At 54.7% G+C, this 18,647-nt stretch overlaps 1 protein-coding gene across 1 annotated transcript in view; it reads right to left on the bottom strand.

Moving 5' to 3' along the window:
* Positions 1-316: 316 nt before the first annotated feature.
* Positions 317-18,647, bottom strand: part of LOC144940619 (uncharacterized) — an 86,393-nt gene continuing 68,062 nt past the window's right edge. The window contains 2 exon segments of the mRNA XM_078866876.1: positions 317-8,697; positions 11,456-11,526. Coding sequence (XP_078723002.1) covers positions 8,461-8,697; positions 11,456-11,526 — 308 coding nt within the window. The 3' untranslated portion in view covers positions 317-8,460.

Genomic DNA, 18,647 nt, shown 5'->3' with positions numbered 1-18,647 from the left:
TACCCCAACCCCCATCACTACCCCAACCCCCATCACTACCCCAACCACAACCACTACCCCAACCACTATCACTACCCCAACCCCTACCCCTACCACTACCCCAACCACTATCACTACCCCAACCCCTACCACTACCCCAACCACTACCACTACCCCAACCACTATCACTACCCCAACCCCTACCACTACCCCAACCCCTACCACTACCACTACCCCAACCCCTACCACTACCCCAACCACTATCACTACCCCAACCCCTACCACTACCCCAACCACTATCACTACCCCAACCCCTACCACTACCCCAACCCCTACCACTACCCCAACCCCTACCACTACCCCAACCCCTCCTTAACCACTCCCGCCTGTTCTCCTGTCACCATAGCGACACCACCAACACTTTCAATAATCCCACTCTTCATCTCAACCACTGTCATCATATGTAAAATCTTATAATTGTACAACCACTATCATCTGCCGAACCTCCGATTAGCAAGGTTGGCTACTCACGGTGCGAAGGAAGCTCAACATGCAGTTCAATTGTTAAGCACCTCTGAAATAAGGCGCTATTTCTATACACACGCACACAAAAACACGTAAAAAGATAGCAAAATATATTCCAGATTTGAAGCTTTCGTGACTGCAAGGATTCATATTCTTAGGTTTTTTCGGTAAAGTCACGTAGGTAAAAAATTAAAATTAATAAAAGTAAAATCTAACCCCCTCCATCTCTCTGCCCCCGCCCCCTCTGCCTATTTAAGGCCACTCAACAGAGACGATCTCCCTCTCTGTACCTGTGTTACTCTCTCTCCATGTATCTTGGTGATATCTGTCTGCTTATATGTCTGTCTATAGTTTTTCTGGTTATAATGTTTTGTTCCTATTTCATTTATACCTGATGATGATTGCTTGTGTTGCAATCGAAACGTCGTGATTTTTATTTTATTTTAATTAATTTTAATTTTTTACCTACGTGACTTTACCGAAAAAACCTAAGAATAAAAATATATTCCCTTGGCTTTTCAACTTAACTGGTGACCTTGACAGAAGCCCTATCGAACGGCACATGCGTCCCAGGCGACGACCGATTTTGTTTCGCTGCGTCAGGTGGTGGAGGGTTCATCGCGCTGACCAACAAAGACACCCAGATCTTGTCTTAGCGGAATTGACATCGCGCCTTGGCCAATGGTACTTGACGGAGAATGAAAAACGGCGCAACGTGTCAATCCAACGGCGGAGACAACACAATACGAGGAGAGGAATCAGATCTTCCGATCTCCAGCTGCTCAGCACTCCCTGGTCGAAGCTGCGCTCTTACGGCCCGATCGGGGCCTTTGCGAGCGTGGCACCCGCAAGCTATGGAACGCCCTGCGGCCCCGACTTGACATCAGGCAATCGGAGCCGGTAGATAGATTCAAGTCTGCTTTGAAAAGCCATCTCGTATGAAGCGGCCTTCCCTCCTTAGTTCGGTCGGTTGGCCCTCTGGCTCTTGTTTTTTGTTTCGCTGATTGTTAATGCATTGCGCATTGGGATCCTAGGAAGGCATGCGCACGATACATTTGCATTATTATTAGAATGGAGCGAACCTGCGACGCGTGAATTAGGTACGAGCAAAATTGATGACGGTAAATGATGAATGGATTGAATGATTGGGGAACGAGTGGTAAGCCATGTAATGAGATTGTGGAGAGGGAACAGGAACGAGTGGTTGGTTATGAGCGGGAGATTCAGGGGGTCGTGGGGCGAGCTTGGGGGCAAACTAAAATAACGGAAACACGACTCTTGACGAGTCGCGTTCGTGAGCCGGCTGCACCAACACTCGCTCTGTGGTTCTCTACGTGTTAAGATGTTTCCAGCCAGATACTGACGAGCGGTACATTTTACACGCGGGAGGGGAATTCGGAGCAACCCCGGAGAAAACCCCCGAGTGCGAGGGGGCAACGCTCGATCCACCGTGCAGATGGGGACAATGCGATGTCAGTTCACTTCTTTGCTGTAACCGCATTCTCCTGGCGAGCCAGGGGAATGGCACCTCCTCCACTCCCCAGCACACGGGAAAGAAGGGCAGAGAGTCTCACAGCATCAGTGCTGCGTTGATCCACCAACCCCTCCACACACAGGACTATGGGCAGCCACCGCTGCCACCACCACCACCACCACCCAGGGCCTTTTTAGCCCACGTAGGTATCTTCATACCTCACCCGTACCCTGTGATCGATCGCCAAGGGTCCGTTAGGGGCTCACCTTTCTCGGGACGTCTCCACCGCGTGATGAAGTTGAAACGTCCCGTGGCCAAACAAAAAAAAACCTCATCGAAATGAGAACAAAAGACAGCGGCACAATCGGAAATAACAGCTGGCAACGAAATTCATCAACAACTCGGTATGCAGCGTTCAAAAAAAGAAATGACGCAGGCCGGGGATTTGTAATCGTCTCCCGAAGCGACACGTGCTATTGCCATTCATTTCAAACGCAACTCTAAACCGATAGAAGAAATAACAAACAATAACAACAATGCTACTGTGCGTGTCTTTTCTTGTCTTCTTTGCGGTTTGTGCCACGCGGCCTCCGGCGTGCGAGACTCGAGTTTCCAGTTCCCGATTGAAGATTCGTCCCCCGGCACGCGCGGCGAAACGTCGGACGACGCCGTCGCTCCAAACGGCGCGTTGGTAGGAGTTCAACGAAGCGACAACAACAGAAACCTGCCGAGCGTTCGAGGATGAAAAGGCAAAACGTCTCCTGGAGACTCTGGGCACGATCGATGGCAAATTGGCGAGGACTACGCGACAAAAAAAACCAGGCCTTGGTTTCCGTCGACAAGAAACCAGGCCGTGGTTTCTGTCGGGACAAGGGAGGCGAGCAGGGGAAGAGGCCCGATGCGCCGTTGGGGGAGCCCTCTGTAAATTTGGCCGCAATTCCAATCAACTCGGCAAATCTTCCAGAATCCGTTTGGCGGAACAGAAACGCGATTTCGTGCAAACTCGTGAGCGAAACCAATAGGGGCGAATTACTTCCTAGGGAAGGGGGGGGCAGCACAAGGCGATTGTTCGACCACTCGTTCAACACACCTTGCGTACCCATCACCACCACCACCACCAACAAGAAGCAATGCTTCCGAGCGAATTCTCACGCCGTCGACGGGAAAACCGAGTCGACAGGAAAACCTCGCAGGACCTGCGATCGCTGTCCGGGTCCGCCCGAGCGAGTTTTTGCTCCGCAGGACTGCATCGACACGGGGGGGGGGGTTGAACCGGGCTGAGTGGACAGCCGAGATCGACAATTGACGCAGGAGGGGTAAAGGCGCAGCCCTGCGAGTGCTCGCTTGCGCACGGCCACTGCTGGAGGAAGAGGCCCCTGTACTAGAGGCCGCTCTAGAGGGCGGAACGACGCTGGGAAAATAAACAAACCCGGAATATAACGCACGCAGTGGCGGCAACAACAACAGCAACAACACAGATAGAATAAAACATCCCATTTAACATTCGCCGGTTAGAGCTCGCAGGTTATACATATATATGTATGTATACCTTAAGCCGGGACCACACCTGGGCCATCAGTTGCATGGGACCCAAGTTGGCGGCCAGTTGCACGCAATTTAGTTACGTGCAACTTGGTTGCGTGCAACTTGGTTACATACCCGTGCAACTTTGTTACACGGCCGTGAAACAACTTGGTTGCGTGCAACTTGGTTACATACCCGTGCAACTTTGTTACACGGCCGTGAAACAACGTGGTCGCACGGCTCGTGCGACGTGGTCGCACGCAACTGTGGCCGCACCGGCCTCTCGCCTCGGCTCTTGGGGGTCAAGTGCAACCGAGTCGAGTCGCCTGTGCGCGGACGTCGGCATGGGCGGCTTCGTACGCCCCGAGTGCTCGGCTGCTTGCGACGCGGTCCGCGCGCAAACCGAGTCGCTCGTGCGTTGCGGCAAACGCTCGCCGGCCGTCCGTGTCCCTCGCCGCGCAACCGCTCGCTCGGACGCCGACTGAGAGGCGCTTGCGGGGCGACGGACGAGTCGAGGCGAGCGCTCTGCTCAGGTGTGGAACCCCGCGGTTGACACGAAAACAAACACGCGCATGCAACACGCGCGCGCGCACGCATCGCTCTGTAAAGTGCAATGATAACAATAAGAGGTCGTTGGTAAGAGCCGCGAGGTTTGTAGGCAGCTTAACCATTCCTTTCACACGGGTAAAACGGCTTAATAACAATAATACTTGGACGCGTTTGCAAAATCAAAACGAATGATCATCGCAGTGCAGCACCACAAAATGTTATTTGACCGGAGGCAGCGGCGGGGAGAGAATTAGGGTCGGTGGGTCCATAAGTAACGATGTGTGCTGCATAGATGTCTCTCTCACACACAGCTCACACACACACAGCTCACATGGCTCACACACACAGCTCACACACACACAGGTCACATGACTCACACACACACAGGTCACACGGCTCACACACACACAGGTCACACGGCACACACACACACAGCTCACACACACAGGTCACACACACACAGGTCACACGACACACACACACACACGGCTCACACACACACAGGTCACACGACTCACACACACACAGGTCACACGGCTCACACACACACAGGTCACACGGCTCACACACACACACAGGTTACACGGCTCACACACACACACATCACACGACACACACACACACACAGGTCACACACACACACAGGTCACACGGCTCTCACACACAGTCACACAGCTCTCACACACACACACAGGTCACACGGCTCACACAGTCACACACAGTCACACAGCTCACACACACACACAGGTCACACAACTCACACACACAGGGAAAGAGTCTTGAGATCAGAGACACACACACACACAAAGATCACAGGCATCCTCGTGTCACTCAAACCTCAGAGACAAAAGCAAACATCTCACACATCCACTCACGACAAGAGTTCACACACACACGAATATGTATCGATATCACGTGCACAAAACAGACACAGATTATAGATATACACACACACGCATACTGCAAAGACAAAGATCTCCCGAATAGCCTTTAACAAACTATTGAAGGCCGGCACGGCACACGAGCGGGTGGATGGCCAGCACCACGCCCGACCGCCTTTGTCTCCCCAGTGGCGATGTTTACACACCGCACCAGGTACTGGTTTTAGGCTGAGTCGACCTAGGAGAGGCCCAGGACCGGTGCAGATATTTGTCACGGGAATCGAACCCGGGTCGCCGGGTTTGTAGCGCAGCGCGCTAACCGCTACACTACCGCTCCCACACCCAGACACAAAAAAGACACGCACACACACAAACGTACTCGCACAAATACACTCGCACAGACACACACTCTCACAGATACACTCGCACACAGATACACTCGCACACATTACCGGGCACACGTACACACATTCACACACGCACGCACAGCAGCAGCGCAAGCCATGGCGATTGATTGGGAGTAATTTTAGAACAGCAAAATAACGAAGCCAAGATAACTGCACGACCCATCAACTCCCACCTCCACCACCGCCGCCTCCTCCTCCGCTCTCTCCACCTTCACCCGAGGCAGCAGTGTTACCATCCTTACAGAAAGTGAACCTGGCCCCTGCCATGTGAACGTGGACTTTCCACCAAACAGTTCGGGGACCTACAAACAGATCCGATTTCCGCTGGCTCACAGAGTCACCCTGGCACGAGATTTTCGCGACACTAGGCCAAGCAATTCTGGGTTTGATCCCTGGGTCTGGGTCTCTCTCTGTCTTGGGGTGTTTCCATGATCGACGTGTCGGAGATGTCGACAACCGGGGGTTCAATCGCTGCATCTGGGTCTCGGGTCCATTCCCAAATCTCTTGGTGGGGTTCATAACAAAGGTGCTACCCCTTTCCCCTCCCTTTGATGCTGCTAATCCTGCATAATGCACGGGCATAATATGACTTTGAAACCCCCCCGCCCACCTCCTACGCATTTCACAAGCAGTACTAATCCCATATCTGCATTTCCCATAAATATGCTAAATTCCTCTTGATATGCAAATTATTTTGTCAAGGCGCTCTTCCCCCTCCAACCCAGCTTAATTATACGCTCCAAGCCTGGTGGTGTTTCATTCAGACGCTGTCTTCCCGACAGACCTGTTCTTCACCTGAGGACAGCTGCTTGCGTTGTGGCCGAAACGTCGTGAGAATTATTTTATTACGTTTTATTTTTATTATTTTATTATTTCCCTTCTACGTGACTTTACCGAAAGAACCAAGAAGAAAAAAACAAAGGGGATGTCGACACGCCAAGAGAGCCCGAGTGCGATCCCTGGGTCTGGCTCTCTTTCAGTTTAATTCGAGAGAGGGGGCCGTGTCGGAGACACCGATTTCGATTCGCGAGCCTGAGTCTCTCTTCACTTTCTTTCCGAATATCAACTAGCGCAGAATTTGGGGGGGGGGGGGGAGGGGTCACGTCATGTCACGGTAATGTGGAATTTCCACCGCTAGCTCAGGACCGACGGAGGGAGGCAGGGGAGAGGCGTGGCGGAGTTCTGGCTACGGAGCTTGCGGCGGTTGAGATTCGTCCCGCAATTTGTGTGCAGGACGGAGCGCGCGGCGCGTGGCGCGCGTGGTGCGTGGTGGCGCGCGTCACAATCTCTGACGCTTGTTCCATCTTGCCAGATGGATTCTCTTTATATTTTCTGCCCACGAATTAATGTCCGCTGTGGTCGCGCGTTCTCTCTCTCTCTCTCTCCCCCACACACACACACACAGAGGAGTTTCGCAACGGCCCCGTCTCTCCCGAATCTCTCTCCCGTGTCTCTCTTTCTCTCTCCCGGCAGGTTCATAATGGCCATGTCGGAGAGAGAGCTCCATATCCTTGGTCAGATTGTTTTCTTCATCAATATTTTCAGGAGGTTCATACAACGGCCACGTGAAGACTCGCTGAGCCAGCAGTGGAAAGAACCTGGCTTCGTACCCTGGGACAAGGTCTGTCTCGGGAGGGAGGGGGGGGAGGTGGGTAGGGAGATTCACAATGGCTATGTCAACTCAGAGGATGCTGACCACTGGCTTAGATCCCACAGAGCCACTTCTTCTCTTGTTGTAACCCTTGTCGTAACCCTTGCCTTAGCTTGGCCTTGCCCACATGGTGCAGTCGCTTTACACGAGCCGGGGCGTTACGACATCTCAATGGCATGGCATCGCGCGTGCGAAACCACGAGTCGGCATGGGTGGCGCGTTCATGCGAACACCCCTGCAGCCGCCGGATGCGCTAGCAATTCATGGATAAAACTAGATTTGAAGCTTTCGTGACTGCAAGGATTCATACTCTTAGGTTATTTCGGTAAAGTCACGTAGGTAAAATTTTTTTATTTTATTAATTGATATAGCAATCGTGCTGTGACGGTTCCACCTGAAGACGGAAGCTTGTGTTGTCTCCGAAACGTCGTGATTTTTTAAAATTAATTTTATTTTATTTTTTTACCTACGTGACTTTTACGAAAAAACCTAAGAGTATCATGGCTAAAAAACTAAAATATTAAAAAAATACCGCGTACCTGGAATCAAACCGCGGACCCTGGATCGTCGGATTGCCAGGGATGAGGGTGAGCGTCGCACCCCTGATCGGACGATACTTTTACCAAGTTAAATGGACGAGATGCTTGTTCAGTTGTGCATTCACGCGTTCGCTCGAGAGTTAGACGGCTTCGCTTCGTTTCGTTTTTTTGCGGAGGACAATCTCAATTCAACGGATTTAGAAAAGTAAAAACGATTTGGGAATCAATTCCAGAATTGGGCCTAGGAATTGACACGCACGCACGCACGCGTGTGGACGCACGTGCATATAGAGGCGCACATGCACACGTGCGCAAGCATGCCCGCAGACGCTCATGCAAAATAAAGTAAAAGCCGGACGCCGGATGATTATTTTTTTCACGTATGTAAATCGATTCCGGAATACGTTCCCATTCTGTTCGTCTCGGCTTGAAGCATTGGGGGGCGGAGCCCGAGTCCACGGGGGGGGGGGGGGGGGGAGGTGTGGGGACTCAGTTTAGCCAATCGGAGAGTGCCCGCCTAACGACTTTTGACCAATCCAACACGATGGGGGGGGGGGGGGGGAGGTTGCGATTACGATCGACAAGCTGTCAATCCGACCGAGCGATGAGATGCGACGCACGGAGCTCCCAGAGATCCAGACGAAGCTTTGTAGCACCACGTGGGACTCGTCGCCGTCATCGTCGTCGTCGCGCAAAAAAAACAGCCGCGAGATCCGGCAGACAGAAGTGACGGCAAAAGTCTGGCATCCGTGAAGACACCGACTCGGACCCACCACCACCCTCCCCGCACCCGCCGATTTGACAATTCCACCAAAATAAATCTCGACCGCGACATCCGGGCAGGGGCCGGTCGCGACCTCCACGGCCCGCACCTGGGCAACATGCGGGGCTCGCGACGTGGCGGTGAGGAGGGCAGGAGGTGGTGGCCGCCCTAGAGGAGGGGGTGGCCCCCGAGGGCGGGGAAGTCGTCCGCCCCGGGGCCGCCGCCGCCGCCGACGGTGGGCCCGGCGAGCGAGGAGCCCGAGGCCGCGGTGTCCGCATGTGGCGGCTGCTGCGGTGGCGGCGGATGTGGTGGCGTGGACCGCCCGACGGAGGTCCGGCGGCCCCACGGCTCGGCCTTGACCCGGTAGAACTTGGTCCCAACCGGGACGCGGAAGCGGTTTTGGGCCTAGGGGTGGAAACGTAATGGACACACGCGCGCGCACATGCACACGTATGTGCACGCACGCAACGTGCACAGGTACGCATATGAACGCGCACGCACACATATGTACACACATACGTACGTGCATACCCAGTACATACACATGTACGAACATACACAGATACATACATGCACAGATATGTTTATACACACGTACATACATATAAACAACAACAACAACCGCCATTCGCCACTAAGTGGCGGTGACGTCACCACGACGCTTGTGCCAGTCCGGCAAAACAACCCCCTACCTCCTCGCGGTGCCGGACGGGCAACACTGTCGTGGACAGTGCTGTGTGGGGAGGATCAATGCCCATTGGCCTCTCCCCTCATGGCGTCTGTGACCACCACAGTGGCTAAACGGGGGCTCTGGACGGGTGCGAGGGGCTGGTAACCCCTCCACCCTCAATTAATTACCACCAGACTACGATATAAACGTACATATATATACACACATCTACATACGTCCATACATGCGCACGCATGCACGTACACTACCAGGTGACTCTTGCTCGTGAAACTCATCGTGCCCTCTGCTCGCCTGGTTAAACTAAACATAAACTTGAATCGACATACATGCACGCACACAAAGACTTGAACGGACTGTCGGGGCAAGCGCTGCTACCGAGCAGCACCTGTGAAGGCCGGCCACGGCACACGAGCGGGGTGGTGTGGCCAGCACCACGTGCCGGCCACCTTTGTCTCCCCAGTACACATCGGGTACTCATTTGAGGCCGAGTCGACCTAGCGGGTGTCCAAGACCGGTTGAGAAAATCGCCAGCAAGGCGTTGGTGGGTGCGAGCGGGGGAATCTGGCTGTCGCCTGATGAAGCTGGTTGTAATTACTGGCGAAACGCCGTACTCAAGGTTGTAAATGTTGTGGCTTGGCTCTCCAACACACCGGTGTTGCTGTACTAGTACACTACACTATACACTACACTACTATACATTACACTATACACTACACTATAAACTACACTATACACCACACTACTATACACTACACTATACACTACACTAATATACACTACACTACTGAACACTACACTACTATACACTACACACTAGTGCTGTACTAGTGACGAATTCGCCACGTTCTGTTAACGTGACAACCCTTACTAGTTGGCCGTGTCGGGTGGTGGCGGGTTTAACGACACATTTATATATGTACGCGATCTGACCCAAAAAAAATGATATTATGGGGGAATCGAACTCGGTTCGCCAGAGTTCACAGCGCCACAGGCTCTCCCCCCCCGGCCCCCACCACACACGCAGAGACCTCCGACCCCCGGCGATCGACTGTATAGAGGTCCGCACGGGAGACGAATCGTGCACGGGGCAGTACAGCAAGTGGGCAGTTTGGCGGCCGGCGGCCGGTTCGTTCAAAAAGCCGCTGCCGCTCTGAACTCAATTGACTCTCCGATGTTCACGGCCGGCGGGAGGCTGACCAATGCCGTAAGGGAACGCGGATTTTTTAAGAGGCACCGCCCCGTCGCCCACAACAACAACAACAACAACCGCCACCACCAAAGAGACCGCAAAGAGAAGCGCGCGGTCGGCTCCGTAAAACCCACGATGCCTCACGGGCCCACGAGCTCCATCACGCCGTTCCTTTTAATCGCGGTCACTGGGCACTTCCCCCCCCGCCCACTCCACCTGCCAAACCACCCCCCCCCCCCCGTCCACCCCCGCGCATGATCAATAGCTCTAGAGGGCGAAGCACCCCCCCCCCCCCATCTCAAACCCCCACCAGCACCGTCGCAGGCAGATGAGAGAGCAGTAGCAGGGAACGTCCGCGAGAGTTGTCTAGCAGGTGACTGGACTGCCAGTCATACGCACAGGTCAGAGGCCATTCAGGCAGACGGATGTTCTCTCAAGCCAGAGGCCATTCAGATAGACAGCCAGACATCCAGACAGGTCAGAGGCCATTTCAGATAGACAGCCAAATATCTGCACAGGTCAGAGGCCATTCAGATAGACAGCCAAATATCCGCACAGGTCAAAGGGCCATTCAGATAGACAGCCAGACATCCAGACAGGTCAGAGGCCATTTCAGATAGACAGCCAAATATCCGCACAGGTCAGAGGCCATCCAGATAGACATCCAAATATCCAGACAGGTCAGAGGCCATTCAGATAGACAGCCAGATATCCTGACAGGTCAGAGGTCATTCAGATAGACAGCCAAATATCCACACAGGTCAGAGGCCATTCAGATAGACAGCCAAATATCCACACAGGTCAGAGGCCATTCAGATAGACAGCCAAATATCCACACAGGTCAGAGGTCATTCAGATAGACAGCCAAATATCCACACAGGTCAGAGGCCATTCAGATAGACAGCCAAATATCCACACAGGTCAGAGGTCATTCAGATAGACAGCCAAATATCCGCACAGGTCAGAGGCCATTCAGATAGACAGAAAAACATCCGCAAAGGTCAAAGGGCCATTCAGATAGACAGGCTGATATCTGCTCAAGTCAAAGGGCCATTCAGATAGACAGCCAGACATCCGCACAGTTCAGAGGCCATCCAGATATGCACACAGGTTGCCCATCGTAGTTCCACACTCTAGCGCAGGGGTCGGAAAATATAAAGATTCGGTACAAAACTCAACATTTTAAGAGCCGCACGTGGGACTTAGCGGTGAGCACTGGGGAGGGCAGGGGGAGGAGGAGAGCTCTTGACAAGGTCTATCACATGTGCGGGGTGAGAGTTCACCTTCTTGGCCTGGCAGTACTCCTTCTCGGTGATCCTGCCCAGCACCCAGGGCTTGCGTGGCACGCCAGGGACTGTGGAACCAAAGAACCGCACGCGCACACACACAAAGGTAAAGACAAAGATCCGCCATGGTGGCAAGAGGTTATAACTCCCTCGCCTGGTATGCAAGAGGTCGTGGATTCGATCACGACCCTGACGCCTGCTGCTGTATATTTGGAGTTTGCGTGTCTCTCTCTCATCATCATCACGGTGGCTAGGAGATGTTAACTACCTCGCCTGGTCTACAGGAGGTCGTGGGTTCGATCTCGACCCTGACGCCTGCTGCTGTATGTTTGGAGTTTGCGTGTCTCTCTCTCATCATCATCACGGTGGCTAGGAGATGTTAACTACCTCGCCTGGTCTACAGGAGGTCGTGGGTTCGATCTCGACCCTGACGCCTGCTGCTGTATGTTTGGAGTTTGCGTGTCTCTCTCTCATCATCATCATCACGGTGGCTAGGAGATGTTAACTACCTCGCCTGGTCTACAGGAGGTCGTGGGTTCCATCCCGACCCTGACACCTGCTGTATATTTGGAGTTTGCGCGTCTCTCTCTCCCCGTGGTCGCGTGGATTTTTCTCCGGGTCCTCCGACTTTTCCCTCCATATTGAGAAACACGCGTTTAGAGGATTTGGCTGCTATACATTTGCACGTGATAAGCAATTTTCTTGAGCTATTATTTGTGGCCAGGTCGCTTCTGAAAAACGAGCAATATAGCTCGGTTGGCTTTATCAAGTGCTGTTAGCAAGGAGCATGTATGCAGGCCGGCAAGTCACACACGAAGGGGTGGGTGGCCAGCACCGCGCTCGGCCGCCTTGGTCTCCCTCGTTGCGATGTTTACACACCGCGCCAGGTACTCATTTCAGGCTGAGTCGACCTGGGGGAGACCCAGGACCGGTTCAGCTAATCATCACTGGTATTGGTGGCAATGAGCGGGAATCGAACTCGAGTCACTGTGCTTGTAGCGCAGCGCGCTAACCACTGCCCCACTCTCACCCACACACAAAGACAAAGATCCCCCACATAGGCTGAACAGACTGTTGGGGCAAGTGCTGTTAGCGAGCAGCACCTGTGAAGGCCGGCCACGGCACACCAGCGGGGTGGTGTGGCCACATGCCCTGACACCCACACACAAAGATCCCCCACATAGGCTTAACAGACTGTTGGGGCTGTTAGCGAGCACATGCCCTGACACCCACACACACTCTCACACTCTGCGGAACAGAGGGGGAGAACGCACACAAACCCAACGCAGAAAGGCGACCCGAATCGCAAATCGAACCCGGGCCCCCATCTTCTTACCGCCAAGGCTCCGCACCCAAATCTAGGCGTTCAACACTTCCGTTAAAGCGTCTCCTGCTCGCGTCTGCGCGCGTCTACCCGCGCGTGCGTACGTACGTTCATGTGTATCAGCCACCCTCCCTCCTCCTTTCAGCCACCCCCCCCCCCTCTAACCAGCCCCCCTTCTCGAGTTCAGACCCCCCCCTCCCACCCCAAGTCAAGTAATTTGGTCATTACACAGGCGGCTGGCTCGCGCGCCCTCCCGCCCGGCCGCGTGTAATGCGACGAGGACGACGACGATCATTATTGTGATGACGCCCCGAGTCGGAGCATCACGCGGCAAAGGAAGCCCCCCCCCCATCCCCCTCTTTGGCATCGATCTCCCACCGCCGATCGATGCGGCTCGCCGCGACCGCTTGTACTCGGCCGACGAGTATGTTATTGCATATATGTATTTGTGTGTGTGTGTACGAAGCTCAATAAATAAGTGGTTAAGTGTCGGTCACGCGCATGACTGCGTGCGCGCGTGTGTATGTGTGTGCGTCGGGCGTGGGGAGCGATAGTGTAGCGGTTAGCGCGCTGCGCTATAAGCCTGACGACCCGGGTTCGATTCCCGCTCACTGCCAACACCGGTGACGATTATCTGAACCGGTCCTGGGCCTCCCCTAGGTCGACTCAGCCTCAAATGAGTACCTGGTGCGATGTGTAAACATCGCCACTGTGGAGACAAAGGCGGCCGGGCGTGGTGTTGGCCACCCACCCCCTCGTGTGCCGTGCCGGCCTTCATAGGTGCTCGCCAACAGCACTTGCCCCTACAGTCTATTAAGGCTATACGGGGGATCTTTGTCTTTATCTTTGTCGGGCGTGGTGCTGGCCACCGACGCGCTCTCGTGTGCCGTGCCGGCCTTCCTAGGCACTGCTCGCTAACAGCACTTGCTCCAACAGCCTGTTGAGGCTATTCGGGGGATCTTTGTCTTTGTAGTGATAGTGTAGCGGTCAGCGAGCCGTGCCGTCCTTCGAACCCCGGCACCCCGAGTTCAATTCCCGGTCACAGGCAACAGCGGTGACGATTATCTGCACCGGTTATGGGCCTCCCCTAGGTCGACTCAGCCTCAAAATGAGCACCTGATGTGGTGTGAAAACATCGGCACTCGACAAAGGCGGGCCGGGCGTGGTGCTGGCCACTCACCCCTTCGTGCGCCGTGTCAGCCTAAAAGTCCGTTAAGGCTATATGGGCGATCTTTATATCTATTTTGTAGTTCGATACATACAAAAAGACACAGATGCTCCTGATAACCTTAACAGACTGTGGGGACAAATGCTGTTAAGCGAGCATCTACGAAGGCCGGCACGGCACACGAGGGGGCGGGTGGCCAGCACCACACCCGGCCGCCTTTGTCTCCCGAGTGCCGACGTTTCACACACCGCACCAGGTACTCATTGGAGGCCGAGTAGGGGAGGCCCAGCACCGGGAATGGAACTCGGTTCACGGGGAGCATAGCGCAGCGCGCTAACCGCTACACTACCACGTGCAGGCATCACACGCACGCACGTACAAGCACAAATATTAAATCGCCGATAACCTTGCAAATTGTATAATGCACGAGTGTTGTTCAATGAGAGAGTAGTAATCCACTTTAAACTATTATTATTTTACCAGGTAAGGCCCACTGAGCTACGTGGCTCTTTTTCAGAAGCAACTTGGCTATCACAAATGATAGCTCAACAAAGTGGCTCATCTTGCAGAAATGTGTTGCAGCCAAATACTCTAAACGTGTGATGTCTATTAGAAGTGTGGGGGGGGGGGGGAAACGGAGGACCTGGATAAAAATCCACGCGACCACGGGGAGAGAGAGAGAGAACACCAAAGATACAGCAGGCATCGGGATCGAACCCACGACCTCCTGCATACCGGGCGAGGTAGTTAACATCTCGCAGCGTGCCAAGAGAAACGCTGGCAGGGAAGATAAGTGATTACGCCTCGTTAGGTGAGGAGTCCAATAGGGATGTTGCGATCTTGACGGGGCATCGCCTCGCTGGGCGCGCGTGGGTGTGACAGATCACGGGGCAGAGAGATAGAGGGGGGTGGGGTGGGGGGGGATCCGAGGAGGAGCTGTAAGGAGCGGGCTCACAGGCACTTGGGGCTCGGTGGTGTGGACGGTAGCTTCAGGCGCTGCGTATATACGCCGCGTGTACATTGTACGCATGATGTGTAAACGTTCGTTCGTTTTAATACATATGCCCGATGCAAGCAGATTCTGCCGAACTCACGACTAAGCACGCACGAGCGTGTGTGCATGACTCGTCTGTGTGTGTGCGCGCGAGTGTGTGGAGAGCGTCAGTGCAGCGATTGGCGCGCTGCGCTCCGAACCTGACGACCACGAGTTCGATTATTGCTTCACCCTCGGTCGACTCAACCTCAAACGACTACCACCCTGGTACCCATGCGTAGACATCGCCACGAGGGAGACAAAGGTGGCCGGGCGTGGACACGGCCACTCGCCTCGTGAGTTCGAAGAGCGCGCTCGACTCTCATTGGACGAGGAGCCTCCAAAGGCGTGGGGCGGCGCGCCCAATCGGATTTGAATTTGGCGAGCCGCTCGAATCGGATTGGTCGGAGGGGGGGGGGAAACGAAGAGGGGGATTGGTCGAGAGTCGTGGAAAGTTCGGGAAAGGATGGTGAAGAGAATAGAAAGGGGAGGCTAAGAAGGGAGTTCTCGGAGCGCTTGAACGGAGTTCCCGATGTGTGACACGCTGTGCGGGAAAGACGGCACGAGGACGAAGTTCAAGACTCACCGGCTGGAACTCCTTTACGCGTGTTGTGTGTGAGTGCGCTTCCGCGTGTCATTGTTTGTATGTATGTCTGTTGAACTTCTTTCGCACAGTATCGAGCCAACTGTGCTAATCGGAGGTGCGGGGGAAGGACGACAAATTGAACACTATAAGCAGTTCTAAAGAAATGGTTTGAAATCGAGATGATTTAAAAGTGCATAGCTCCAATGGCTTCCTAATATCGGACGGAAGAGCTTTCCAGACGGCCGCAAAAGCGCATCTGAAAGCGCGATGGATTGACCGTGTAAGTTTTTGGCGTGCACGTGTGTGTGTCTACGCGAGTCTGTGCGTGTACGAATGTGTGTACATGGCGCATGTGCTTCTGTACGTATTGAACAGGTGCTGGGCCTCCCCGTGGTGGACTCAGCCTTAAATAAGTGTGTAAACATCGGCACTGGGGAGACAAAGGCGGTCGGATGTAGTGCTTGCCACTCAGCCTTCATTGGTTGCTCACTAACAGCACTTGCCCCTTCAGTCTGTGAAAGGCAATCCGGGGCATCTTTACCTTTGTGTGTGCGCGTGTGTTGCCGTGTGTGTGTGTGTGGAACAACATCTGAGACTCAAGGCCGAGCACTCAGCCCCCTGGCTCCACCCCCCCCAGCCGCATAAACAATGACAAAGATCCCCCCTGGAGCCTTAACAGACTGTTGGGGCAAGTGCTGCTAGCGGGCAGCTACGAAGGCCGGTACATGAGGTGGTGGGTGACGAGGACCGCGCTGGGCCAGCGCGGATATTTTTACACGCAACGCCAGGTACTCATTTCAGGCTGAGTCGACCTAGGGGGAAAACCGATTCAAATTTTCGCCGAACCGATGGTCGCCCCCCGCTATCGAACTCGGGTCGCCGGGTTCGTAGCGCAGCGCGCTAATCACCGCACTACCGCTCCCCACACACACGCAAACACACGTACACACTCACACACGCAAACACGCGTACACACTCACACACGCAGAAGCAATTGCGACATGAACACGCATCCTTACATGCCGACACACACATACACAAACTCAAACAAAAGACAAAGATCCCCCGTGAAGCCTTAAGAGACTCTACGGGCAAGTGCTGTTAGCGAGTAGCACCTACGAAGGCCAGCACGGCATACGAGGGGGCGACTGGGCAGCATAACGCCCGGCCACCTTTGTCTCCCCAGTGGCGATGTTCACTACACGCCACACCGGGCTACTCACCTGAGGCCCAGTCCACCAAGGAACCGGTTCAGATAATCGCCGCCTGCCGTTGATGCCCGTGACTAGGAATCGAACTCGGGTCGCCGGGTTCGTGACCGCAGTGAGGCGCGCGAGCGCGTGCGCTAACCGCTGCGCCACCGCTCCCCACAAAAACACATGTTCACGCACGCACGCACGCGCGGCTGTCGCCAGGCGCACCGGGTTGCCGGCCTCGGCCGAGCTCCGACATCCATCAACGCCTAATTTACACCAAGAACTCGGGGGTGGCTGGGGAGGCGGGGGGGGGGAGGCAGCCTCCAACAATTTCCGCTCCGCCAGCAGTGCCCGCGCCGATTCAGCAGGGCCCCCCCCCCCCTCCACCGTACAGCGCTCCACCCCCACACCCTCACTCAGCCCCAAACAACAACAGCAACCGCCGTCACCGCGGCGCGCCCGTGCCATGCTAGGTGCGCCTTGAGGCTGTCGCGCGAAGCGTCGAAGGCTCGCCGCTGGGCAGGAGGGAGGGTTACCGCCAGGGGGTTGCTGGCTCGTCGAGACGACTGGCGGACGCGCCGGCTGTGCCGCCCCTAGCTGCGCCGACTCGCTGCGTTTCCCGCGACCCCCCCCCCTCCCCCCGGTGGCGCCGCTCGTTGTTGTGAGCGTCCGCTCCTCTCTGCACCTCTTCCGTTGTCCCGCGAAAAATATATAAACACAAGCCACAGCAGCAAAGGTGGACCCCTAGAGAGCTTTGGGTGGCCATTTGCCACCAGCAAGTGCTCATCAACATCAGCACCATCACCATGACAACCGTCACCAGCACCAGCAAAAGTGTTCATCAGCATCATCACCGTGACAACCGTCACCAGCACCAGCAAGTGTTCATCAGCATCATCACCGTGACAACCGTCACCAGCACCGGCAAGAGTGTTCATCAGCATCATCACCATGACAACCGTCACCAAAACCAGCAAGTGTTCATCAGCATCAGCACCATCACCATGACAACCGTCACCACACCAGCAAGAGTGTTCATCAGCATCATCACCATGACAACCGTCACCAGACCAGCAAGTGTTCATCGGCATCAGCACCATCACCATGACAACCGTCACCACCACCGGCAAGAGTGTTCATCAGCATCATCACCATGACAACCGTCACCAGCACCAGCAAGTGTTCATCAGCATCAGCACCATCACCATGACAACCGTCACCACACCAGCAAGAGTGTTCATCAGCATCATCACCATGACAACCATCACCAGCACCAGCAAGTGTTCATCGGCATCAGCACCATCACCATGACAACCGTCACCACACCAGCAAGTGTTCATCAGCATCAGCACCATCACCATGACAACCGTCACCACCACCAGCAAGTGTTCATCGGCATCATCACCATCCGTAGTATCATGATTGCTACCACCAGCATGACTAGCATTAGAACAACCACCACCATCACCACCACGTGAATCACCACCATCAGCATTACCACAGCACAATCACAAGTGCCACTGCCACTACGACCACCACCACCACATCACCAGCAGCAAACAGCATCACCACAGCACCAATCACAACAACTGCCGGGCGCCACTAAGTGGTGGTGACGTCACCGTGGTACTTGTACAAGGCCAGAGCACTACCGCCTTAACCACCAGTAAAGACAAAGATCCCCCGTGTAGCCTTCACAGACTGTCGGGGCGAGGGCTGTTAGCGAGCAGCACCTATGAAGGCCGGAACGGCAAAGGAGGGGGTGGGTGGCCAGCACCTCGCCCGGCCGCCTTTATCTCCCCCATGGCACTGTTCAGACATCTTATCGGGTACTCAGTTGAGGCCGAGTCGCCCCAGGGGAAGCTCAGGACTGGTTCCGATA

Source organism: Lampetra fluviatilis, chromosome 23 (genome assembly GCF_964198595.1).
Source record: "Lampetra fluviatilis chromosome 23, kcLamFluv1.1, whole genome shotgun sequence".
Lineage (NCBI taxonomy): Eukaryota > Metazoa > Chordata > Hyperoartia > Petromyzontiformes > Petromyzontidae > Lampetra > Lampetra fluviatilis.
The sequence above is the reverse complement of the archived record's forward strand: the minus strand, read 5'-3'. Positions and strand labels throughout refer to the sequence as shown.